Source organism: Lissotriton helveticus, chromosome 6, assembly GCF_964261635.1.
Source record: "Lissotriton helveticus chromosome 6, aLisHel1.1, whole genome shotgun sequence".
Classification (NCBI taxonomy): Eukaryota; Metazoa; Chordata; class Amphibia; order Caudata; family Salamandridae; genus Lissotriton; species Lissotriton helveticus.
In genome coordinates, this window is record NC_136067.1 from 772,511,263 (window position 1) to 772,538,841 (window position 27,579).

The following is a 27,579-nucleotide window of genomic DNA, read 5'->3' on the forward strand; positions in this document are numbered from 1 at the left end:
ATTTCCAGCCAAACCTTTTGTTATGCCACAGTGGTACCTTATTTTGGTGCTCACGTTCCATATGTTAACCCCATTTCAGCCAATGCGCAGCTGTCCTTTGAGCGGTCTTACTCTCAAAAGTCTTTCTCATTGCAATAATTTTAGCATGTTGCATGAGTGGGTTTCTTGCCAGAGGTTGTGATGCCTTTCCATGTCAAACAGTCCATCGCCCTTCTAGAATGCTTTGCTTCCCCTCACTCTTCAAAAGAGGTGGAGAGACTTCACCACTTGGACCCCAGATGGGCCTTGAGCTTTTACATCAATTGTACCTAGGCGGAGGATCAGCTGTTTATGGATTTCACTGGAGAAAATAATGGTACGGCGGTGTAGAAAAGGACCATATCAAGGTGGGTAGAGCTCTGTTTTAAGAGCTGCAAGACTTTGGCCAAGAAGCAGCCTACGGAATGTCTGAGGGCTCATTTGAACAGAGCCAAGGCTGCCACCAATGTGTTGGCTCGTGGAATACCTGTCTTGGACATCTCTCAGACCACGACATGGACATTAATTCATACGTTCATGAAGCACGACTTCCTTGATAGCCAAGTCCAGCGGAAGGGGCACTTTGAGTGTTCAGTCCTGCATGACATTTTGGTCGTTGTCATTCCAGACTCACCACCTTAGGAGGTACCGATTTGGAATCTGCAATTAGGAGTATTCATCAAATGAGCAATTGATTACCTTTCGTAATGCTCTTTCTGGTGGACACTCTATCTAGCTGTGGATTCTTCGCTGCCCTGCCACCTTCCCTCTCTGTGGACTGGATGTTTTTTTCCATCTATAAAAAGGACCCAATTTAGAGACCTGCACACTGCTACATTTGACCCGACAGCTCAGACCGAATTAAGAAAGAAATTGACATAATTGCGCAGGCGTAGATTATACGCGGCTCCAGTGTCACTTCCAGGATGGGTCGGGATGGAGTTGACGCAGAGATGCAGGATGCTACCTGCTGATGTGCAGGAGCAGTCTGAATTAAAAATCTCCAGATCCAGTCTGGTGCACAGGTGCATTCGCGAGGTAAGGAATCTGTAGTTAGTGTGTCCATTAGAAGGAATGTAAGTTAACTTGTTCTTTTACTGTATACCCTTGATATAATTCTGTATTTTTGTCACAGATATCTATGTCCGGCTAATGCTGGGCAATATGGAAGATCAAACCTTTGTTTGCATATCACGTGATTGTCATCTTGTTTCCCAACACTTTTTGCAATATACATCCGTGCTTCCTTGGCATGTCGGAATTGTAGCATAAACTTTAGGATGTTGTGAGACACACTCACATTGAGGTTTCGTGTCGTTTTGTAAATGCAAATTGTTTTGCATTGTTTTGTTTTTTGATCAATGTTGTTTTAGTGAATGTCCAATAAGTGACTTGATTTTTGTTGACAATCTAGATTTCTATTAAACTGACAATGTCCCCAGATGAAGGACCTGGAAGGTCCCAAAGGCATTGGGGCAGTATAACAAATTGAACTGGATGAAATAAACAAGGACATTGTACGATGAGCTCATTGAACTGATTGGATAATGCAAGATTGAATTAATAGTGGCTTTCAAATTACATAGAAATGATGATTCTGAGACTAGTGAATTGAAATGTTTATATTGGTAAAGTTAAAGAGCATGATTTCAATTATTGAAGCTCATCAGAGCACCTTAATTCCTGTATACGCTGGGACTGCGCTCATATGAGCAAAGCTATTTGGTTTATACTAGGGACATAGTACAACAGTAACATATCACTGTCATTTCTACTTGGCTGGTAATTAATTTTGATTCTCTGATTGCTCTTGGTTATGGTCTCCTTTGGAGGAATACTCGCCAACACCGACTTTATGGCTTTTAGATCGTGTTGCAATAATGCTCCCTTTCAGATGCTTTTATGGACTTCAGCTTGGGTTTGTATTGGGAATGTATTTTCACTCCATTTACTGCATTTCCATCAGGTTACTGGCTGAGCTCTCTTCTGCCTGGGATGGATGCGAGAAGTACTTCTATCGATCTCTTGCTCGTGATTCTAGACTCCAAGCTGCCATGTCTGCTCCTGCTAAGGTATGAAGACTACTTGTCTTGATTTCAAGGTTGGATTTGGTAAAGGTATCTTAAGGAAACAAGAAGGGGTGTTGATTTTGGATTTAGTTTCATGCTATAGCCCAGAGGGAACTTTTTCTGAGTTATCCACATTTTTTTCATGGTTTGGTAACTGTTAGTTTTGTATTTCTAAAGCAGCTGGGCAACAAGAACGAGAAGCAATTGTAGTATTTGGCTAATTAATCAGAATTATAATTATTTTGAGTAGTGTCCATTCACTTTAACCCTTTGTATAGCAATAATGTACCAGTTTTGTTTAAACGTTTAACCTTTGCTGAATAGCCCACTAAAAGCTTGGCAGTACAGTAATGTAAATTTCTAAGACTTTGAAACATCGTCAGTGTGAGAAGTTGGCCTGATATATGATGCTCACTAATTCTAGTGATCACCTTGTATCAGTCCAAACAACCCTTATGGTGATTGGTTGTAAGTCAACCTGATAGACCAGCTATCCTAGTAGCGTGGACAAAAGCAGTCTTTAGGCTAAACTCTTTTGGCATGTGAAGCCAGCTGTTTTACCACAATATAACCCCTTGAATACCAGATGAAAGGACACCACACAGGTTGTTATGAAAATAAACGATATATTTATTAATAACAACACCTCTGAACTCTTTGAGGTCAGAGGGCTAAGCACATGACAATACTACAAAAGAAATACGAGTTCGCACAATATCTACACAAGTGCCTTAGGGGCACGACAAACCATATACTCAAAACAATGGAATGCGAGGAAGGAAAATGCTGTAAGGAGATCCAGAGGCTGGAGGATCGGTGGGACTACGCTACAAACTAGGTAAGTAAGGAGCAGGAGGCCCACGGGACTCACGTGCAGAGTGGAAACTCTCACGCGGGATGCATACCAACGTCTATGGATGCTACAGTTTACAAAGTTACGGATTCCGGACGAACCCGACTGGATGGAGGGAAAACAACAGTGGACCTGGACACTAGAATAGTGGACTCAGACTTCAGCACCTAGAAGCTTTAGTTACCTAACCCACAGGCTGCGGGTGCATAGGGCTGAAGTTGCGTCGGGTTTGCTGTGTTGATCCCGATGATGCCTGAAACAAGAAGTTGCTGGCAGGCAGCCAGATGGAGGAGTCCGGTGGTTCCAAGGATGGAACTAGGAAGAAGGAGGTCCTGAAAAGGAAGGGGACAGAGTCTTGGTCACTAGCCAGTGACGGTGCTGGAACCAGGAGGGAACCAGATGCTGTCGCCGCGTTCAGGTGAAGGAAGGGTCGCTTCTCTCTGTAGCTGCGTGGACCAGGAGCTGTTCTTCACGACCAGGCTGGAGGCACGAGCTGTCCCACGTAGTCTGCTGCTGTTGGCGGTGTCGGATCGTCGATCTGGACAACAGGCCTTGGCTAATGCAAGCCACGCGGTGGAACAAAGATGGCGTCTGGTGTGGACCAGGAGGGTCCGGGGTGCTTCTCTTTTACAAGGAAGCAAGGGCCAGTCTGGGGGACCAGACTAGCAGTGTCGAAATCTTTGGGTCGTCGTCTCAGAGGTCACTAGCCAGCCGGCAAGTGACCGGACAACAGGAAGGGCAGCAACCAGGCAAAAGGGCCCCACGCAGATCACGGGGATGCTGGGGGGCTGGTCTTTGGTGCAGGAGCTGCGTCGGTGTGGGGCTTCTCAGTCCCCAATGCACTCACTCGAGGAACCCTCAGGGGTCGTGCTGGAAGCGCTGTGCAGGTTTCTTCAAGATGGCCGTCTCCACGTTGCTCGTCGCACCCACGGGTCCCAGCTGTGCTGTGGATGTGGGTAGAGGTCAGAGAGGTCTGGAGGTCCGGGTCTTGTCGAGCTGGGTCGTCGGATTCCGGGATGGAAGGACTTTGCAGCAAACCGCACAGGAGCTTGATGGTGCCTGCGAAGCAGGATGGTCACTCCCTGACCATAGGGGAGATTCTTCAGTCTTCTGGTGTCCAGGAGGTCGAAGGTCAAGAGTTCTTCGTGGAAGTTGTCAAGAGTAATCTAATTTGGAATGGGACCAGCTCCTACCTTTATTCAGCTAAAGGGGGCTGCACTACGACTAGGTCCCTCCCCTGGGTGGGACCAGGAAGGGGGGTGGTTACACCCCCTATCCTTTGTCCAGTTTCCCGCCAGAGCTGGGGCTGGAGTGCCCCAGCAACTGGTTGGAACCGGTGTATGCACAGGGCACCTTGTGTGCCCCAGGCATGTCTCATTCCTTTCAGCCTTGGCCTACCTAATACACAAAATCCTGTCTGGGGTGGTGCTAGCACCTCCCAAGGCAGGAAACCCTTTGTCTGAGCCTCCCTCGCTGGAAGGACTCCCAGCAGCAGGAGGTCAGACTTGTCTGTGGTGGCAGCATCCATTTTGTGATGCTGAGGCTCGAGTTAACTTTAACCGGGGTTTACAGTTACATACATGTCGTGTCCCTCTAGAAGGGTGGAATGCTAACCCCGTTGCCAGAATTGGCGAGGGGTTAGTATTCCAATTCGTATGACACCTTACTCGACATGTTTTGATAATGCTATGCCAAAGTTAGCATTTAACCGCGAGGATTATAATGCTCTTAAGAGTATATGGTATAGCGTTATCATGGAACAGCTATAAGGACTTGGTTCCGCAAGCTGCAAATGGGCTCAGCTCATGCCAGAGCACCATCTCACATAATGCCAAGCACTCTGCCTTCAGGATTGATAAGGCCTGCCATAGGAGTGACTGATAGGAATATATATGTCCATTTTAGGGTTAGATATAGGAATACTATATCTAAAGCAAAGGGTGATTACACCACCTTGCCCCAGCTGTCGTGCAGCCAGTTGTGTCAGATTTGGGTGGCCAGCCAGGGGTGGCATAATACATGCTGCAGCCCCTGGTAGGCCCTGGGTACACCTATGCCCTGGATACCTAAGGTACACTGTACAGGGACTGATAAGGTGGCCCAGTACCAATTGGTAAATGCACCTAGGGTACATGGTTGTAATTTAGAGAGAGAACAGCTAGGCTGTGGGTCTGATTAGCAGGCCCACAGCCAGGGAAAGTCGTAAACCAGTGAAGCAAAAAGCAAAAATCTGGGGTGGCCATGGGATTGCAGACCCCACTCTCCTACAGTCAGTCTCTGCGTTTTTTCAGCGTTGCGCAGTATATTTGCACTATCAATCCTAAACCCGACCGCTGGTCAGTTTTGTCCATTGCTTTTTCTTCAAACATACATTTCAGTACAACAGGTACAGAAAATAATCAATGGGCCCCTGCAGTGCCTCCGTGTGAAGCAAATGGCCATGTGCATTGACAAATGGCTGCCAGAGGGGACGGTGTGAGCACATGGTATGGCTAAAGACCAGGCCCTGCAAAACCCTTGCTGTGCACAGCTTTTAAGCCACATGCTTTGCCAAATATGTACCTATGATGTGACTTAGGAACATCATACACTAAAAAAGAAAAACTAGAAATGCACAGAGAAAACCATAGTTAAAGCTTAATTATTGTTCAGTGAATTTGTACCTGAAAAAACACGAAATTTGCCAACTAGTTATATAAAACACATCATAATTCAAATAGCACACCATACTCCGTGAACCCCTTTGCGGATGGCACTTGAAAAACAAAGGCAGGCTACCAAGAGCAAAATGTGGTGGCCTGCATGAGTTATGGTGTGTGTTACATATTCAAAGTGGTGAATTACCAGTGTTAAATCATAACTCTCATTTAACTGTCTTTTTTCCCATTGAATATTTATAGAAATACTTTACATGCTGGATATATACAATTATCAAATATGGTTAGGTAAGAATTTCCATTGAAGGCCTTTTTTTCCCTAATATTTTTGGCACCATTTGACAACACAACATGAAACTTGATAAACAAAAAAGTTTTGAGTTTAGGACACGTTTGTCAAGTGGAGGTGAAAACATAGGGGAGGGCAGAAAAGAGGTATTTCCCATTTCAACTCCTGTAGAGGTCTTTGCTCGCCACAACAGAAGAAACAAGCATTTGCAATGCAATAGGTCTCGCATTAGTAAAGTTTGAGCTATTGGTATTGTAAATGACAATTTTTTTATTTATGTGTTGGTTTTGAGAATAGCGAAATTAATAGCTTTGTCATTTACAATTTTTATTTATTTTTTATTTTAAAAGTTTTATATAGCGCTAGCTTGACCCGTAGGTATCAGAGCGCTTTACATACATACAGTAAACAAGTTAACATTATGTACAAACGAACAACCCTATTAAAAGAAAATTAATATATACACTGTCTTCCAGTTTGTCTTTCCTGTTGCTGAGATAATGCAATGCTGATGCTCAGGTGATGCTGAGTTATACTGACATGGTGCTGAGGTGGTCGTGTGCTTGTGCAGAAGTGGTGCTGAGTGATGCGCTAATACTGAAGTTGTGCTGAGGTGGTGCAACGCTGATGCTGTGATGGGGCTGCGCTGGTACTGAGTTGGTGCTTTGCTGGTGGTGCACTGATGCGGAGGAGGTGCTGTGCTGATACAGAGGTGGTGCTGTGGTGGTGAGTGATGCTGAGGAGATTCTGCACTGGTGCTGAGTGATGCTGTGCTGGTGCTACGCTGATGCAGAGGTGGCAGTGCTGCACTAATGCCAAGGTACTGCTGTGCTCGTGCTCAGATCAGTTAAACTGAAGGAGTGCTTAAGTGGTGGTGTGCTTGTGCGGAGGTGGTGCTCATGTGGTGCTGAGTGATACTGAGGTGTTGTTCAATGATGCTGAGGTGGTGCAGTGATGCTGAGGTGGTGGTGTTGAGTGATGCTGAGGAGATGCTGGTGCTGAGTGATGCTGTGCTGGTGCTGCACTAATGTTGAGGCTGTGCTGTGTTACTAGTCAGGTGGTGCTGAGGTGGTGTTGTGCTAGTGCTGAGGTAGTGCTGCGCTGGGGCTGAATAATGTTGAGGTGTTGTGCTGATGGTTGTAGTAGTGCTCAGCTGCTGCTGAGTGACGTTCAGGTGGTGCTGCTGAAGTGGTCCTGAGTGACCGTGCCTGGTGTTGAAGTGGTGCTGCGCAGATGCAGAAACGGTGCTGAGGTATTGCTGCGCTGATGCATTGGTGTTGCGGTGGTGCTGACCTGGGGCTGAGTGATACTGAGGTGGTACTGTGCTGGGGTGGTGCTGCGCTGGGCCTGAGTGATGCTGAGGTGGTGCTGTGGTTGTGGTTGTCCCCAGGTGCTGGTGAGTGAAGCTCAGGTGGTGTTGCTGCAGTGGTGATGAGTGACGCTGACTGGTGCTGAAGCGATGCTTTGCAGATGCTGGGGAGGTGCTGCGAGTGTTGTACTGATGCGGAGGTGGTGCTGTGTTGATTCTGTGGTGTTAAAATGGTGCCATGATCAGTGATGCTGAGGTGGTACTGAGTCAAGCTGAGATGGTGGTGGTGGTGTGCTGGTCTGGTCTATGACATTTATTTTCTGAAATTCCGTCAGCTTACAGTGTCTTAAACCCTCTGCAGAGGATAAAGTGCAACATGTTGGTAGTCAAAACAATTACATAAACATACATATAAACCATTCAGGCAATATTTCTTCTAATGGAGGGTGCAATAAAATGAAATTTCGCGCAATTTACTCCAGCGATTTGTGGCAGGTTTTCTTGCAGCAAATCCTGGGAGCAAATATTTAAGATGTGATTTGCACCCTAAATTGTGAGTGGCAGTGGCGTACCCAGCGTGTCATGGGCCTAGTGCAAGTAATGGGCCACCCTGATTGCTGTTTGAATTATAAAATACAGCAATAATCAGGGCTCAACGGGCCCCTCAGGGCTCTGGGTCCCGGTGCCACTGCACCTGCTGTATGAATGGAAGTCATGTCGCTGAGGGGGAGGAGGGGAGGGGTTTGGGAGCTTTCATCTGAAACAGAATTAGAATCACAGTTGTATCTAAAAACTGGACCCGAGAAATGTACAGCTGAAACATAACGGTGCGGGAGTGCGAGGGAATGGACTTTAAAAACAACTCACAGCTTATGTAAAATAGCGTGGTGGGCTAGGCCCCTGCTGCTGTGATCTTGTACAACCTGCAAGTTATCAGTTTGGAGCGCAGCAGACCCTCGCTAACTTCCCATTATGAGATAGTAATTGTGATCGGTCTGGTGCAATAGTAATCGAGTACAATCAGCATTTGTTATTCCTGTTTTGAAAGCGCTGAGTTTGCTGGGATATTTTTTTACAGTTTGAAGGAAAAGAGAAAAAGTAAAAGGGAAGAAATGAAGATTAGTAGACAGTAAGGGGGAGAAACGGAGATTGTGGGAAGGAAAAGTGGAAGCAAGAGAACAGGGAGGGAAAAAAGGTGAAAAAAAATAGTTGGGCATTGTGAAAAGAAGGAAGAAATGTGAACAAGCCTAAGCCAGCAGCAAATGTAGTTATAGGTGCAGCAGTAATGAGAACCAATCAGTGCCCGTGCTGCCCTTGTCACATTTGAAGGCACAAACACGAGAAAGTCGAAAGCCAAGCCATTGCCTCGTAACATTGTCCTCTTTGTATTGGTGATGACGATTGGGTAACTGCCAGGGACTGAAACTTCTACTATTGGGATTTCTAGGTCGCACACACCCATGTACACAGTCGCCATGTTGGGATGGTATCTACCGGTAGTGCCTGGGTGGCGATTGAAAGGTAAATATTGAGTTAGTGAACTCTCGCCACTGGGAGTTAGTTACCGACTGACCTCAAGCTGCCTGTGAGTGAGAAGCTGGTGGCGCCATTGAATGCTGCAGGGATGTCCCAGGGACTGCCATCTGCTCTGGTGTCTCAGGGAGAGGAGGGGGGTGGCGTTTAAAAGGAGCGGAGGTATTGAGGCATAAGAGGTGGAGGTAGGGGCGCATGCGAGATTTGTGTGTGGAATCGTGCCTGTGTGAGCTGTGAGGCGATGGGATGCTTCCTCTGCGAGGTGGGGGCATAGTGCATTAAAAGTGATCAAGCATGCGAAAAAAAAGACGCCAGGGAAAGCAACAACAATAACAAGCGTTAACTGATAGTTTAGAGAAAAGTGCCAATGGTGAAACCACTACCACCGTTGTCTCTGGAGTACGCGTGACCCAACGATTCTAAGCAGGTTTATTTCATAAGGTTGGCTGCTGGAGAGCCCGCAGTAAGTGTGCAAACACTCCTGGCCTACCGGCAAACAAAATACTGTGTAAATGATTCATCTTCAATGTCAAATAATTGCATTTTTAGAGGTGAAATTATTGAAGGCAACAGTAAAATACATGAAAATAAATGACCCAGAGAGAGAGATTAGTCAATAAATAGAACCCACAAATTGTATTCTGATTATATGCCTGCAGACCTACCGACTATGGCTAGGTGGAGAGAATGCTGTGGAATCGCAACTGGAAAGTACTCTGTGAAACCATGCTTGGCGGAAGTGTTGACATGCTGCTTCATCTTTATGCTTATAGGGTATGCTTCCCCTGTCCAGTCCCTGATGACTGGAAGACTGTATGGCTTATACAAAGTTAAACTTTCAGGTCAGGGCCCATTGCCATAATTCTTTTCCAAACATGTGCTCTCCCTTTGGGGAGTGCCCTGACAGTAGCACAGCTACAGATTGTTTTCAGGCCCTCCAGCTGGTATCATTTGAGTCCTTTACTCATTAAGCTCAAATTACTCACTGGCAGTTGTGAGAAGTTGGCCTGATATATGATGCTCACTAGTTCTAGTGATCACCTTGTATCAGTCCAAACAACCCTTATGGTGATTGGTTGTAAGTCAACCTTATAGACCAGCTATCCTAATGGTAGCATGGACAAAGCAGTCTTAGGCTAAACTCTTTTGGCATGTGAAGCCAGCTGTTTTACCACAATATAACCCCTTGAATACCAGATGAAAGGACACCACACAGGTTGTTATGAAAATAAACACTATATTTATTAATAACAACACCTATGAACTCTTTATGAGGTCAGAGGGCTAAGCACATGACAATCTCTTAAGAAAAATACGATAAGTTGCACGAAATTACAATGGTGCCCTAGGGGCACGACAAACCATATACTAAGTAAGTGGAATGTGAAAGTCGATAAAAGGAATGAAGCTGTCCAGAGGCTGTAGGATCGTTGGGACCACGCTACACTAACTCTAGGTAAGTAATAGGAGGCCCACGGAACGTGTGTGCAGAGTGTGAACTCACACGCGAGATGCGTAACAACGTCTATGGACAGTACAGTTCAAGTAAAAAGGTAAGTACGGACAATCCTGACTAGTTAGGGCTACAACGACTGTGGAACTGGACACTAGGACAGTTAAACTTCCCTTGAGCACCGAAATGCTCTCGTTACCTCACCCACGGGCTGCGGGTGCATAGGTGTCAAAGTGTGTCGGGTTCTCGCGTTGAAGTCTATGGAGCCTGGAAGAAAAGATGCTGCAGGCGACCAGGAGGAAGATGTCCGGTGCGATCCAAGGGTGGATCGGTGAAGAAGAGGACCTGAAAGCAGAGGGGACAGTGTTCAAAGTCACTAGCCAGTGACCGGTGTGGAACCAGGAAGGAACCAGATGCTGTCGTCGCGATCAGGTGAAGAGTGGACGCTTGACTCTGCAGCCACTTGGACCAGGAGGTGTCTTCGACGACCAGGATGGAGGCACGAGCTGTCCCACGCAGGCTCTCGCTGTAGGCGGTGTCGAATCCGGAATTGGAGTCAACAGGCCTTGGCAAAGGCAATCCACGCGGTGAGTGGAAAAGACGTCTGGTGCGGACTAGGAGAGTCCGGGGTGCCCCTCTTTTGGAAGGGAGCAAGGGCCAGTCTAGAGCAACCAGACCAGCAGTGAAGATTCAAAGGTTCGTCGTCTAGGAGGCCACTAGCCAGCCGGCAAGTGACCAGACAACGCGTCGAGCAGCAAACAAGCAGAAGGGCCCCACGCAGATCTCGTGGAAGCTGGAGGGCTGATCTTCGGTGCAGGGGCTGCTCGGGGCTGGGGCTTCTCAATACCCAAAGCACTTGGTCGAGTTTACCTCCGGAGTCGTGCTGGAAGCGAAGTGCAGGTTCGTTCAAGATGGCCGGTCCCACGTGTCTCGTCGCACCCACGGGTCTCAGCTTTGCTGCAGATGTGAGTTGAGATCGGAGAGGTCTAGGAATCCGGGTCTCGTCGGGCTCTGAAGTCTGGATCCTTGAGGGAAGACGACAAAGTGAAGCCGCTGGACGCTTGATGGTGCTTGCAGTTGCAGGGTGGACACTCCTTGTCCACAAGGGAGATTCTTCAGTCTTCTGTGGAGCAGAACGTCAAAGTCCAGAGTTTCTTCTTGTAGAATTGTTCAGGATAATCTCATTTGGAATGGGACCAGCTCCTACCTTTATCCTACTAAAGGGGGCTGCACTACCGACTAGGTCCCTCCCCTGGGTGGGACCAGGAAGGGGGGTGGTTACAACCCCTATCCTTTGTCCGGTTTCCCGCCAGAGCTGGGGCTGGAGTGCCCCAGCAAGTGGTTTGAACCGGTGTATGCACAGGGCACCTTGTGTGCCCCAGGCATGTCTCATTCCTTTCAGGCCTGTCCTACCCAATACACAAAATCCTTTCTGGGGTGGTGCTAGCACCTCCCAAGGCAGGAAACCCTTTGTCCAAGCTTCCCTCGCTGGAAGGACTCCCAGCAGCAGGAGGTCAGACTTGTGTCTGTGGTGGCAGCATCCATTTTGTGATGCCAAGGCTCGAGTTAACTTTAACCGGTGTTCTCCGTTACATACATGTCGTGTCCCTCTAGAAGGGTGGAATGCTACCCCCGTTGCCAGAATTGGCGAGGGGTTAGTATTCCAATTCGTATGACACCTTACTCGACATGTTTTGATAATGTTATACCAGAGTTAGCATTTAACCGCGAGGTTGATAATGCACTTAAGAGTATATGGTATAGCGTTATCATGGAAACAGCTAAAGGACTTGGTTCCGAAAACTGTAGACAGGCTCAGCTCATGCTAGAGCACCATTTCACATAATTCCAAGCACTCTGCCTTCAGAATTGATAAGGCCTGCCATAGGAGTGACTGATAGGAGGATATGTGTCCATTTTTAGGGTTAGATATAGGTATACTATATCTATAGCAAACGGTGATTACACCACCTTGCCCCAGCAGTCATGCAGCCAGTTGTGTCAGTTTTAGATGGCCAGCCAGGGGTGGCAAAATACATGCTTCAGCCCCTGGTAGGCCCTGGGTACACCTATGCCCTGGATACCTAAGGTACACTGTACAGGGACTGATAAGGTGGCCCAGTACCAATTGGTAAATGCACCTAAAGTACATGGTTGTCAATTTAGAGAGAGAACAGCTAGGCTGTGGGTTTGATTAGCAGGCCCACAGCCAAGGAAAGTCGTAAACCAGTGAAGCAAAAAGCAAAAATCTGGGGTGACCATAGGATTGCAGACCCCACTCTCCTACAGGGGGTGGTTACACCCCTTTCCCTTTGTCCAGTTTTGCGCCAGAGCTGGGTCTGGAGTGCCCCAGCACCGGTTTGAACTGGCCTATGCATGGGACACCTTGTGTGCCCCAGGCAGTGTCTCGTTTCATTCAGCCCTCCCTTCCCCAATCCACTATCTCCTGTCTGGGGTGGTGCTAGCACCTCCCTGTGACAGGAAACCTATTGTCCAAGCCTCCCTCGCTGGAAGGACTCCAAGCAGCAGGAGGTCAGACTTGTGTCTGTGGCAGCAGCATCCATTTTGTGATGCTCTCTGGTTAACTTTAACCGGGATTAATTGAAGTAACATGTCTTCTCACACTAGAAGAGTGGAATGCTACCCCCATCGCCAGAATTGGCGAGGGGGTATTATTCCAAAGCGTATGACACCTTACACGACATGTTTTGATAAAGCCAAACCAAAGTTAGCATCTGACCGCGAGGTTCGTAATGCACTTAAGAGTATATGGTATGGCAATATCCTAGAACAGCTAAAAGGACATGGTTCTGAAAGCTGCAGACAGGCTCAGCTCATGCTAGAGCACCATCTCACATAAAACCAAGCACTCTGCCTTCAGGATTGTTAAGGCCTGCCATAGGAGTGACTTATAGGTGTATATGTGTCCAGATATAAGGTTAGACATAGGTATACTATATCTAAGCAAGGGGTGATTACACGACCTTGCCCCAGCTGAGTGATCAGCCAGTTGTCAGTTTGGATGGCCAGCCAGGGGTGGCAAAAGATATGCTGCAGCCCCTGGTAGGCCTTGGATGCACCTATGCCCTGGGTACCTATAGTACACTGTACAGGGGCTCATAAGGTGATCCAATCCCAATTGGTGATGTACCTAAAGTACATGGTGTGAATTTAGAGAGAGAACAGTAGGGCTGTGGGTCTGATTAGCAGGCCCACAGCCACATTAAGTCGAAAACCAGTGAAGCAAAAAGCAAAAAAATGGGGTGACCATAGGAAAGCAGACCCTACTCTCCTACACTATCTATTCCCCCTAAAGCCCACTCTACCCGCAAAATAGGGGCCTCCAAGGCATTTTTAGGGAACATTCCCTTGGATGATATCTGCAAAACAGGTACATGGTCTACACCGCACATATTCACAAAACATGGTTTTGTAGATGTGCAGGCAAAACAACAAGCTGGTGTGGGCCAGGCTGTACTCAAAACACTATTTCAGACTACTGCAACAGATACTGGTGGTTGCCGCTAAGGGAGAATACTGCTATGCAATCTATGCATAGTGTGTGATCTGCAGCTCATATGCCTCGAGCTAAAAATGCTACTTAACCAGTATGCATCTGTTCTTGGCAAGTAGAGCTGCAGATTCACACACACCCACCGCCTCCCCGGCTACCTTTATCTGTCCCAGTATAATCTTATTTAGATACATCACATAGGCATCTTTTTCTGTTTCTTACAAAACTCCATTGTTTCCCTTCTTGGCGAAAAAACAATATTAGGATGGAGTCTATGCCCATGCGCACTATTGTCCACAGGAGGAGTCGCCTATCTCTTGACTTCCAAAGACTTCTTTTAAGACAACAACATAGTGCAAACATCCGGGCCAAACACCAGATGGCGATCTATGCATAGTGTGTGAATCTGCAGCTCCACATGCCAAGGACAGATGCATACTGGTAAGTAGCATTTTCCTTCTGCATCTTCTGACGTGGTTCCGGAGCTTGGTCACTTATTTTCTTTGTCTGTTACAGAAAGTCCTTTGCCATATTTTTGACAGTGTGTAAGAAACAATGTCTCCCCCTAAAACGGCAGACTTCAAACCCTGCAAAGACTGCCATAAGCAGGTCTGTCTTGGATGTCTGGACTCCTCACGCTTCTCAAAGTACTTGACTTGGAAGGCTCCATGTACTGCTTTACAGTCTATGCAGAGCATGTGTATCCACAGCAGCACATGCTACGCACATAAAATGTTGCCCTGTAACCATATATTCATAGCATGTAGTACTGTAGATTCACGTGTCCTCCCTCCTACCCCGAAATGATTGATAATCCAACAAGTTTTCCACTTTCTATCCCTCCTAAATATGCAACATATATATTCTGTCTTAGTTCACTACACTCCAATGTTATTATTTTTATTGTTCGCTTAGTGCGCAGCTACCCGAAGGCGTCCCGGCGCTAGCATCTAGACAGGGGTTTACAGCGGACTAAGCACAAAGTTGCTGGAAGAGCCAGGTCTTAAGGAGTTTTCGAAAGGGAAACAAATGGGATTCCGCACGAAGGGAGGGGGGCATTGTATACCACAATCTGGCCACATTATAGACAAATGACCTACCTTCACATCTGGCTCTAATTATTTTCGGGGTCACTGCTAGGTGGAGATGGGCAGAACAAAGGCACATTCGAGGGAGATAGGGGGTGATCAGAGTTCCATTAATAGCTGAACCACTGCTCCAGAAATTCCTATTTGCCATGCACAAGGCCTTGCATTTGACTCTATTGGCAACCGGAAGCCAATGTAGCTTTCATAGGGCTGATTTATTTTTCGGTACCCCTATTGTCTGGCCGCACAGTTCTGGGCCACTTGGAATTTCCCTAGCATTACAGAGGGCGCTCCAAGGTATAAAGAGTTCCCATGGTCCAGGCATGAGATGACCAGGCCCTGAATCAGGGTTCTTCTGGCACTTATTGGTAGGAGGGGGAGGATCTTGCACAACAATCTCATAGCACCGAAGCAAGCTCCAGTTACTATTATCCCCTGGTCTTCAAATTTAAGGGAACTATCAAGCCAGACACCCAGGATTTTTATCTTGGATTTTGGAGAAGGGGCTGGTCCCAGACAGTTTGGGCAGATCTATTTAAGATCAAGGCCAGAGGTGTTACCCAGGAGCATTTGTTTGGTCTTTCCTCCATTTAGCTTAAGGCAGAAGTGTTCCATCCATGATGCCCCTTCATCCATACAGGGTTCTAAATCAGAGAAGTGGTTGGGGGGCCTTTGAGGGAGATTACCAGTTGGGTATCATCTGCATAGGTGATGATTTTTATCCCGTAAGGCAGAATGATGTCAGCCAGAGGCTGCATATACACATTGAATAAAGTTGGGCTCTGGGAGGAACCCTGGGGGACTCCACAATTGAGTCCCAGAGCTCTAGACATAGCTTCCCCTGAGAAGACCTGAAAGGTCCTATTCTCTAGGTAAGATTGAATACACTTGAGAGCCTCCCCTGAAACGCCTCTCCTCAGGAGTCTCTCCCCTAATATGTTAAAGTTCTCCGTATCAAACACGGAGCTTAAATCAAGGAGGATGATGGCCACTGCTCTCACCTGATCAAGGATACGTTTGGATTCCTCAACCACAGCGAACAGAGCAGTTTCCGTGCCGTGTAGCAGTTGGAAGCCCGTTTATGTGGCATGGCGAAGTGCTTTAACATTCAGAGATGCTTAAATTCACGTGTTTTTTTAAGCTTTAATGATTGCTGGAAGCAGAAATTTTGGGAGGTAGATCCCTAAATCATCCGGATCCAGATTATTATTTTTTTTAAAGAGCCTTCACCATAGCATGCTTCCAAGCTGCTGGAACAAGTCCACTAAACAAAGATCGATTCATGATTTCAAGCAAGTGGGGAAGAATGACTTTCCCAGCTTTGAGTAATACATGAGGTGGTGCAATATCTAGAGGGGATCCAGATTTTATCTGGCGTAAAATTTCTGAGAGCCTAGTTAGGGTGAGCGGAGGCAGTGAGCTGAGTATATTATTGGGGGTGCATCGCTTGCAAGGATATCACTTGGGCAAGGTGATCTGGGAAAGGCTGTGTAACTTTTTTTTATTTTCTCTGAGAAGAAGTTGGCCAATTCCTCGCATCGCTCAGATGAGGCCACATAATGTAGATCTGATCTGGGGAGTTCTAATAGGTATTTTGCGATGCGAAACATCTCTCTAGCCGCGTAGGCTGCTGGGTCAATATGTTCCTCATAGTAAGCTGAGCTTTTTTTATTTCTCTTTGATACCGCTTTATGGCTTCTCTATATTTGTTTGCTGATAGCAGTGTATTCCTTCCTCCACGTTCTTTCTGGTCTTTTACACTCCTGTTTATATGTTCGAAGAATAGGGGAGTACCAGGGTGCAGATTTCTCCTTGCTTTTTTACATATTTTGAGTGGGATGACCGTGTCTAAGGATGACTTAACCCAGATCTAGATGCTGTGAATGCCTACCTTCTGAAGGAAAAGCAGTCTGAGATGTACTCTTTGTCCCTGTTCTTTGTGGGCTAAAGGAGGCATCATGAGATATCTTGCGATTCTAAAGACGACTTTGAAGAAAAACAACTTGCTAACATTTGTGCCCGACACTAGATGGCAGAAGCATGCAAAGTTCCATAAACTACAGCACAAACTACCAACAGTTGGTTACAAGATGAGTAGCATATTCCTTTTAACAGTTCTGTCATCTTTCTGTTTCTCTTGCTAGGGGTAGTATGAGTAGAAATGCAGAATTAGAGGGTGAAAAGTGGGCTGGACAATGTGGAAATATTTGTAAGGCTATCTCTTACTTTCATAGTGCAAAAGACTGTCTTTGCACATTAGTACAACTGCAGCATTTGTGGCACTGGGAAATGACAATTTGCAGAGGTTTGTATTTGTAGTGGTCACTAGGACCTTGGTAAATGTTTATGCTGCCTTCCATCTTCTTAAAACTGAACTTTAATACTACTAAGTCTTCAGTTTTTTTCTTCCACCTCCTTATGTGTATATCATTTTCCCATCTGAGTGCTTTACTTTAATTTCGCGCAGCCTCTACCATTAGTATAGCCTTGACATATTGCCAGATGTATGGGATGCATCCAAAATGATCATAAAGATTCCATTTCAGCCGCTGTTGGATAGATATGCTGACACTCACTTGGTGCGATAACTAACCTTACGGTGTCCCATTTACACCTTCCCCAACAGGAGCTTGGCTTGAGCAGCATTGAACGTTGTAAAGGATTCACTGCACATCTTCTGAAGATGCTTATCAAACAAAGAAGTTCGCTATCTGCTATGACAGAACAGTGGGTCACTATGAGGTACAGTATACGTAGAAGAGGAACCAATGGGAAAGGAGGTTATCTATTGGGTACAATTATCCATCATACCTACCTTCTAACACACTGCTTTTTCCTGGGTGTACTTTTCTCTGATTGTGTCATTCTCTCTGGCTGTGTCCCATTGTTTTCATTGCCTTGTATTACATCTGTACAATCCAAAACCTTACTTTCTGCCAAGGTCTCTTTGGTATTTGTCTCCTAATGTAGCTAAAATGAACAGAGACTGAAATAAATGTGCAAGCCTCAAAGTGTGAGTTGCTGTGCACAGTTATTGACTCGTGTGATAGTCTAACTTAGTAAGATCTATAACAAGCACTTGGTGACCCCAAGCAACAGAAGGAGATAGCATGGCTTTCAGTCATTGGATTAATGTGGATGCAGAATACATCTCCAGCTGATCCCCTGTTAAATGAATATATAGTCAGAGGTCTGGCCATCATAAATTGACCTGAAAAGGCTTCTGTTTCCCATGAAGGGTTCTTAATGCAGGGGTGTGATCACTTGTCCGCAGCCTGCACACACTGTTTCTCGCACAAAGGTCAATCATTTGCGCCTCAGTATTTCCATTTTGCCATATTCCTTTAATTCTGTGGTTCCCAAAGTGTGCGCCGTGGCGCCGTGATTAGAAGCCAGGGGCGCTGAGGCGCAATTCTTCCCCCTCCTTTGTGCTGCCAGGTCACTCTGCATCTCAATTAGTGATTGATGGAGAAAGCCAATTCTCACACGTGGCAGACATTGCCCCAGGGCACGCATCTCCCGGTGTTTTCTTCTCGCTCCTATCTGGACTGTTTCTCTGAGCCCGGTGCAGCAGCCTGTCCTGTTTCTCTGAGCCCCTATGTAGCTGACTATCCTGCTTCTGGGACCCTGTGGAGCAGCCTGTTCTTTTCTGTACCCCGGTGGAGCAGCCTGTCCTTTTCTGTGAGCCCGATTGCGCTGCCTGTCCTGTTTCTCTGCCCCCAGTGCAGTTCTTTCTGAGAGTGTCAGTAAAGCTGCCTGTCCTGTTTCTGTGCCCAGTGGAGCTGCCTGTCCTGTTTCTGTGAGCCCGGTTAAGCTGACTGTCCGGATTCTCTGTGAATGAGTCCAGTGCATGTCTTCCTGTCTTGTCACTCTGTGAGTCTCTGAGGCTGCTGTTGCCCTATTTTTCTGCAAGGAGAGCCTGTCCTGTCTGAATGCGCCGTGTCCACAGTAGGCAGAATGTCCCACTGCCATGTACCCACTTGCACTCTACCTATGGTTGAGGTGCAGCGCCCTGCCCCCTGGCACGGACAGTCTTCACTCTGAGCCGTCGGCTCTGCCCTGTCTCCTCTGGGTCGCCCGGTTTCCTGCATGAACAAGTGGCAGTCTGTCCCAGACTGTCCCCAGCTCAGGGCCTCTCCCCTGTGTGGCCAAGCCCAGTCGCCCCGCTGAGAGAGGGCGTCCTAATGCTCCCTGCCCCTTCCCGAGCTGCCTGCTGCACCCCTGGGCCTCCATTGCCATCTGCTGGTCATGTAGCTGTATTATACAGCTGCCACTTGCACCCTGCATGCTGTGCTTGGGAAGAGAGGAAAGTTGGGGGCACTGTGAGGTCCCTGGTGTAACTGAGTGGCTGAAGGTTGTGTGAATGTGAGCGGGGCACAGACGTGTGAGCAATGCACGAACAGTGACGTTTTGAGTTTTCGCTGAAGTTCCTACAGGGGAGCTTTTCATAGATAAGTTTCAGTGGTACAAAAACACAGGAGTAGCCAATGTGCCCCCTTTATTAAGCTGCTTGTGCAAGACAACAACATAGCAGGAACGAATGCCACACTATTTGTACACTGTTTATATATTAAGGCGGGGTGGGGTGAAACACATTTCCCTACTTTTCACATCTGAAAGATGGGGGGACATGAAGCAAAGTAAGACTGTTCCATTTTAATTACACAAAACAAGAAAAGTACAGAACCAGTTTGCTCCATTTTGTTATAAAAAATAACATCAGACAGGCGGGTGTCACCCCATGTGAAGGGTGCAAGGCAGAGGGGAGAAGGGTGCAAGGCAGAGGGGAGAAGGGTGCAAGGAAGAGAGGAGAAGGGTGAAAGGCAGAGAGGAGAAGGGTGAAAGGCAGAGGGGAGTAGGGTGCAAGGCAGAGGGGAGAAGGGTGCAAGGCAGAGGGGAGAAGGGTGCAAGGCAGAGGGGAGAAGGGTGCAAGGCAGAGGGGAGAAGGGTGCAAGGCAGAGGGGAGAAGGGTGCAAGGCAGAGGGGAGAAGGGTGCAAGGCAGAGGGGAGAAGGGTGCAAGGCAGAGGGGAGAAGGGTGCAAGGCAGAGGGGAGAAGGGTGCAAGGCAGAGGGGAGAAGGGTGCAAGGCAGAGGGGAGAATGGTGCAAGACGGAGGGGAGAATGGTGCAAGGCAGAGGGGAGAAGGTTGCAAGGCAGAGAGGAGAAGGGTGCAAGGTAGAGGGGAGAAGGGTGCAAGGTAGAGGGGAGAATGGTGCAAGGCAGAGGGGAGAATGGTGCAAGGCAGAGGGGAGAAGGGTGCAAGGCAGAGAGGAGAAGGGTACAAGGCAGAGGGGAGAAGGGTGCAAGGCAGAGGGGAGAAGGGTGCAAGGCAGAGGGGAGAAGGGTGCAAGGCAGAGGGGAGAAGGGTGCAAGGCAGAGGAGAGAAGGGTGCAAGGCTGAGGTGAAGTAGGGTACAAGGGGAAGGGGTTGATGGGTGCAAGGTGGAGGGAGAGATGGGTGTAAGGCAGAGGGGGAAAGGGTGCAAGGGGGATGGTGATAAAGTTAAAAACTCCCCCCCCCCCCCCCCCCCCCCGAAAACATTTCTGCGGATGCCCATGATCAGAGCCCACCTCACGTAAACTTCTTGTAACGCCACAGAGCTCCTTGAGCCTTTCTCTAGCCTGGTTACTTTTAGTGGGAGTGCTTTATACTACTCTATGATGGTGTTGTATGCATTGAGATGTACTTTATAAGATCTTTGTGATTGCAAATAAGGTTTTAGGACAGTGATGGCTACTCTCTGAATCCTTCATCACGTCTAGGCTTGATTCTTCATGTAGACCAGTGGTTCCCAAAGGGTGCGCCGCGGCACCCCAGTGTGCGGGTAAAAAAATGGTGGGGAGCCACGGCCAACTGCCAATTAGGTCAAGGGAGCCACAGGTCAAAAAAGTTTGGGAACCACTGCTTTAATTCATCAGCCCTACCTCTAGCTTACCCCCTCCGCACTAAGCGGCATTCCAGCTTAGATTCTTTGTACAGAGTTGATATCTGTATTAGAAATGTCTGCTGCTTGACAGTGTGCATTTTTGCCAGCTTAGAGATGCTCACTTCCTATTTGGCTCTCTTAAAACTTTCCTTCTGAACCTTTTGTCATTGGGCTGCATATAAACTGACGAATGTGCTTTGGGAAACGATGACTATCTTGAGTGCTCTTGAATTTTGTCTGCTGTGTTCATTGCTTTGGATAGTCTCATGTATAAACTCTTAATAATATAGCATTCAGCTTGAGTTTCCAACTTTAAATCCACTTCTTGAAACATTTAATGAATGTTTGGCTGTGTGGCATGGCTTTCTATTTATAAGTGCAGTACAGTCTTACAGACTGTTACTGTATCCCATGTAGTTTCAAAATATTTGTAAGTCGCTAACTGGGCAGTGGTAATATGCTCACTTTGAATTGACATGAATAACATTTATCAGCATTACTTGTAGCAGCACATCAGGGTTTATTGTGATACAGTACTCGCATTGTAACTTTGCTTTTGAAATTCAGTAATCTGTGTTGTACCTTACATTTTATGTCTTGATTGCTTTCACTGCTAAATGTTTTCAAAGTGTATTTTGTGAATAGAATTAAATATTCTTAAAACTAACTAGCACTGTTATTTGTTTTCTCTACCCTTTAATTCAACTTTCTGGGCCCTGGATTAGAAACCTCCTGAGCTGCTTGATGGAGATAAGTTCACGCATGGATGCTACAAGGGATTATAATATAGCTTTCCCCCCTCAAGGTGGGGTGCAGCAGTGGGCCATCCGACTGCAGAACCTGGCCATGCAATGCATTGTAATGGTGGAGCAGCTCTCTTGGTTTATTCAGTGCTGTCCCAGTCAGCAAACTGAGAACTATGACCAGAAGTCAAAGACTGAGGAAGTACAGAGCAGCACAAAACAAGGTTGTTCGGACAATCTGATGACGTGGGAGCTGAGCTACCCGTCACCTGTGGCTGAGGAGCGACTGCCTCCCATGTGTAAGATGAGGATAGAAGACCCAGCTTGGCAGAAGTTATCCACACAAGTGAGCGAAATGCAAACAGAAATGAAAATAGTGAAATCAGAGGTGGATAAAATCAGGCGCCGGTCCTGTGAGCCATTCTTTTATTCCTGGTGAGTAGACCAGTTTGAAATGCGTTTTCTAATTGTGTGACAAATTTTACTTCCTAAATCCTTCAGCAATTTGCATATTTTGTAGAAAACCATTGCAGCTGTTATTCAAATTAAATGCATTCCTAAAATAGAACCTGGCACTAGAAGTAACCTGTGTAGCGGTGTGTTTTTTCATGAACTGACTCAAGCAGCAGATTAGGAACTTTTCATGTGTTTGTAATTCCATGAGTTTTCAGTTTAGGTTTAAATCTTTTTATTATTGGAAGACAGTGCAATGTAATACAATAAGCAGTATGGTTACACCAGGTACGAGTAGTAATTCTCAGCGGAGGCATGGTGTTCAAGGCAATACTGGCAATAACAGCAATGTCCAACCTGTCGGGAATGAAAATGCACTGAACCAAGAAAATATTAGAACTAGAAAAATCCAGGAAAAACTTCCCCCCGCCCTTAGCCCAACCTCCCCTTCCAAACCCCCCTCCTTCTCCCCACCCAGTCCAGAGCTCCCAACTGTCTCCCTACGGCTCAATCGTTCAACTTCTGAGCGTCTCATGCCTCGAGTACCTAATGGTCCATAGCTATGGGTGCCGTCAGGCGCAATAATCTGAGATATCTAGGACAAGTTATCTCCGTGAATTCAGTCAGCAGTAGGGCTCTAAAAAGCTGCCAGAGTTCCTCAAATTGGTCCCTCTTCCATGCTGCGGTGAGTGACAGCTTCTCCATGCCCAACACATGCCACATCCGGTGGAGCCAGCCTGTGGTGGTAGGGACGGTGGTGGTACGCCAGTTTGTAAGGATGTTCTGCAGAGCAGACCCAAGGGCTATGGCCATTTAACGGCCCCTACGAGAGCGCAGTGGGTAATTTAGTGCATTGGGAAGGCCCAGCAGAATATAAGCGGGAAAGCGGGGTATTTCTGTCTGGAAGTGTGCGTCTACTTCATCTAAGATGTGTGTCCAGTATGATTGGATGAGCGGGCAATCCCACAAAATGTGTACCAAAGTCCCGGTGTGCCCACAACCCCTCCAGCAGTGCTTATCTTCTGAAGCATCCATTTCGGATAGTCTCTCAGGGGTGTAGTACCAGTATAGAGATATTTTTGTGAGAGTCTCGGTGAGTCCCATGTGGTACACTGAGTGCCTAGCCCTATATGCAATGTTCCCCCATTCTTTATGACTCAGGGATCTCCCCAGTTCTTTTTCCCATCGTACCCTGCCCGGATTGTAGATGTGCGTGGTTGGCGTCTGAATCAGTTTATAAAGGTCTGAGATGAGCTTGGAGTTGGAGGTGCTGTAGATATAGTATACCTATATCTAACCCTAAAATGGACACATATATTCCTATCAGTCACTCCTATGGCAGGCCTTATCAATCCTGAAGGCAGAGTGCTTGGAATTATGTGAGATGGTGCTCTGGCATGAGCTGAGCCCGTCTGCAGCTTGCGGAACCAAGTCCTTATAGCTGTTCCATGATAACGCTATACCATATACTCTTAAGTGCATTATAATCCTTGCGGTTAAATGCTAACTCTGGTATAGCATTATCAAAACATGTCGAGTAAGGTGTCATACGAATTGGAATACTACCCCCTCGCCAATTCTGGCGACGGGGGTAGCGTTTCACCCTTCTAGAGGGACACGACATGTATGTAACTGTGAACCCCGGTTAAAGTTAAACGAAGCCTCAGCATCACAAAATGGATGCTGCCACCACAGACACAAGTCTGACCTCCTGCTGCTGGGAGTCCTTCCAGCGAGGGAGGCCTGGACAAAGGGTTTCCTGCCTTGGGAGGTGCTAGCACCACCCCAGACAGGATTTTGTGTATTGAGGTAGGGAGGCCTGAAAGGAATGAGACATGCCTGGGGCACACAAGGTGCCCTGTGCATACACCGGTTCAAACCAGTTGCTGGGGCACTCCAGCCCCAGCTCTGGCGCCAAACCGGACAAAGGATAGGGGGTGTAACCACCCCTCTTCCTGGTCCCACCCAGGGGAGGGACCTAGTCAGTAGTGCAGCCCCCTTTAGCAGGATAACGGTAGGAGCTGGTCCCATTCCAAGTTAGATTAATCCTGAACTACTCTACAAGAAGAAACTCTGGACTTCGACGTTCTGCTCCACAGAAGACTGAAGAAATCTCCCCTGTGGGCAAGGAGTGTCCACCCTGCAACTGCAGGCACCATCAAGCGTCCAGCGGCTTCACTTTGTCGTCTTCCCTCGAGGATCCAGACTTCAGAGCCCGACGAGACCCGGATTCCCAGACCTCTCCGACCTCAACTCACATCTGCAGCAAAGCTGAGACCCGTGGGTGCGACGAGACACGTGGGACCGGCCATCTTGAAAGAAACTGCACTTCGCTTCCAGCACGACTCCCGAGGTAAACTCGACCAAGTGCTTTGGGGACTGAGAAGCCCCAACCCCGAGCAGCCCCTGCACCGAAGATCAGCCCTCCAGCATCCACGAGATCTGCGTGGGGCCCTTCTGCTTGTCTGCTGCTCGACGCGTTGTCTGGTCACTTGCCGGCTGGCTAGTGACCTCCTAGACGACGAACCTTTGAATCTTTACTGCTGGTCTGGTTGCTCCACACTGGCCCTTGCTCCCTTCCAAAAGAGGGGCACCCCGGACTCTCCTAGTCCGCACCAGACGTCTTTTCCACTCACCGCGTGGGTTGCCTTTGCCAAGGCCTGTTGACTCCAATTCCGGATCCGACACCGCCGACAGCGAGAGCCTGCGGTGGACAGCTCGTGCCTCCATCCTGATCGTCGAAGACACCTCCTGGTCCACGTGGCTGCAGAGTCAAGCGTCCACTCTTCACCTGATCGCGACGACAGCATCTGGTTCCTTCCTGGTTCCACACCGGTCACTGGCTAGTGACTTTGAACACTGTCCCCTCTGCTTTCAGGTCCTCTTCTTCACTGATCCACCCTCGGATCGCACCGGACATCTTCCTCCTGGTCGCCTGCAGCATCTTTTCTTTCAGGCTCCATTGACTTCAACGCGAGAACCTGACACACTTTGGCACCTATGCACCCGCAGCCCGTGGGTGAGGTAACGAGAGCATTTCGGTGCTCAAGGGTAGTCTAACTGTCCTAGTGTCCGATTCCACAGTCGTTTTAGTCCTAACTAGTCAGGATTGTCCGTACTCACCTTTAACTTGAACTGTACTGTCCATAGACGTTGTTACGCATCTCGCGTGTGAGTTCACACTCTGCACACGCGTTCCGTGGGCCTCCTATTACTTACCTAGAGTTAGTGTAGTGTGGTCCCATCGATCCTACAGCCTCTGGACAGCTCCATTCCTTCTATCGACTTTCACATTCCACTTACTTAGTATATGGTTTGTCGTGCCCCTAGGGCACCATTGTAATTTTGTACAACTTGTCGTATTTTTCTTAAGAGATTGTCATGTGCTTAGCCCTCTGACCTCATAAAGAGTTCAGAGGTGTTGTTATTAATAAATATAGTGTTTATTTTCATAACAACCTGTGTGGTGTCCTTTCATCTGGTATTCAAGGGGTTATATTGTGGTAAAACAGCTGGCTTCACATGCTAAAAGAGTTTAGCCTAAGACTGCTTTGTTCATGCTACCATTAGGATAGCTGGTCTATAAGGTTGACTTACAACCAATCACCATAAGGGTTGTTTGGACTGATACAAGGTGATCACTAGAACTAGTGAGCATCATATATCAGGCCAACTTCTCACATCAGTCTAAAGATATTGCAACCAAAGAATTGTAGTTGCACGATGTAGATCAGTAATGGATTCAGGGAAGTCAGACCAAGTATGACGCTTACATAATGTCCATCAATAATGTAAAAACTGTTGAGGTTTGTTAGGACAGATTAGAAGTGTGATTATAGTATATCCTTTGCCTCCAACCAGTTGATCGCAAGCTAATAGTGGCTTCACTCTTCAGTGTAGCTCACAGCCTTGAGTTCATTTTTAAATAAGCACAGTGTCACATTTTCCTTTTAAAGTTTAGGGATCGCTGTGTTTATTGTACATTATCATCTGGCTCCAGATAGATGGTTGTTGTAGGTCCACATGGACAAACAGGAATTCAGGAAAAAAAGTGATATCCAATAATCCTTATCTGAAAGAAACGGGTTAGTGTTACATTCCTTATCTTAGAATATCCCCAGACTTCAGACTGGATCCGGAAATTTTTCGTCAGCAATAGCCTTGCGCGTCGGTAGGCGTTGTCTGCGGATCCGCGTCCGGCGCCGGGATGACGTCGTCGGAGTACTTAGACGCCGCCCTCGTGCGCTGATGTCAGTTCTTCTTTTTTCTGCGCCAGCAAGCGCAGATCCGGGAAGAGCTAGTACCCTAGTCACTTTTTGACTAACTTTTTGGCCTATTTTACTATCTTTTTCAAGTCGATTCGACTCCTGGTGCCGGTAGGGATGCCTGGATTCAAACCGTGCGACGCCTGTCACCGCCTGAAGTCGGTGACCGACCCCCACCGCCTGTGTCTCCACTGCCTAGGGGCCGACCACGACAACAAGTCGTGCCCCGACTGCCGGGCCTTGACGTCAAAGGCTAGGCAAGAGCGGTCCCGCAAGCTACTCGTGCTCCGGCAGTCAGCTCCGCGCCGCTCGAGGTCCCAGTCGAGGGGCCGGTCACGGAGCTGGAGCCCGCACCGTTTGTCGGGCTCCAAGTCCTTGCATTCAGGTAAGTCGAGGCACTCTAGAAAGAAGTCGAAGAAGCGACATCGCTCTTCTGACTCCCCTCGCCGGTCGCACGACTCAGCTGAGGGTTCGGGTGGCACCACCCGCGCGGCTCCATCGGAGCCGCAGGCATCGCGTCCGGTCCCATACCCTCCGGTCCCTGGACTGTATGCGACACTGGAGGAGATACGTGATTTCCTCATGGCCATGAGGACTCACTTCCCTCCGTTGAGGCCTGTCGACGCTCCTTTTAGGCCCCGCTGACACGACGAGGGTCCTTAGCGAGCCGGCAGCTTTAGCCCCGGCGCCGTAGTCTACCTCGGTCCCGACGTCTCAGGGCCCCGGGGATCCAGGCCTGGATCCCGGTCGACGCTAGTTGACCTCACGACTCCTCCGCTGGCGCCGACCCCGATGGTGTCACTCCCGGGGGGCCGGTCACAGAGCTGGAGCCCGCACCGTTTGTTGGGCTCCAAGTCCTTGCATTCAGGTAAGTCGAGGCACTCTAGAAAGAAGTCGAAGAAGCGACATCGCTCTTCTGACTCCCCTCGCCGGTCGCACGACTCAGCTGAGGGTTCGGGTGGCACCACCCGCGCGGCTCCATCGGAGCCGCAGGCATCGTGTCCGGTCCCATACCCTCCGGTCCCTGGACTGTATGCGACACCGGAGGAGATACGTGATTTCTTCATGGCCTTGAGGACTCACTTCCCTCCGTTGAGGCCTGTCGACGCTCCTTTTAGGCCCCGCGGACACGACGAGGGTCCTTAGCGAGCCGGCAGCTTTGGCCCCGGCGCCGTCGTCTACTTCGGTCCCGACGTCTCAAGGCCCCGGGGATCCAGGCCTGGATCCCGGTCGACGCTAGTTGACCTCACGACTCCTCCGCTGGCGCCGACCCCGATGGTGTCACTCCCGGGGCCGTCCTCGGACGACACCGTCCCCGGTTTAAGTCCGGCATCGGAACGGCGCCATCTCCGGCGTCGATGAGTGAGCAATTCATCTATGACCCGGCTCAGTCATTCCTGTCTGTTTAT

General features: G+C 48.1%; 1 protein-coding gene across 1 annotated transcript in view; it reads left to right on the plus strand.

The window, feature by feature from the left end:
• The window catches only part of MDN1 (midasin AAA ATPase 1), a 2,221,312-nt gene that overhangs the window by 1,760,037 nt on the left and 433,696 nt on the right, over nt 1-27,579 (plus strand). Inside the window, exons 77-79 of the mRNA XM_078648266.1 lie at nt 1,985-2,090; nt 17,410-17,525; nt 21,435-21,887. Of these exons, the coding sequence (XP_078504392.1) occupies nt 1,985-2,090; nt 17,410-17,525; nt 21,435-21,887 (675 nt within the window). The remainder of the gene's footprint in view (nt 1-1,984; nt 2,091-17,409; nt 17,526-21,434; nt 21,888-27,579) is intronic.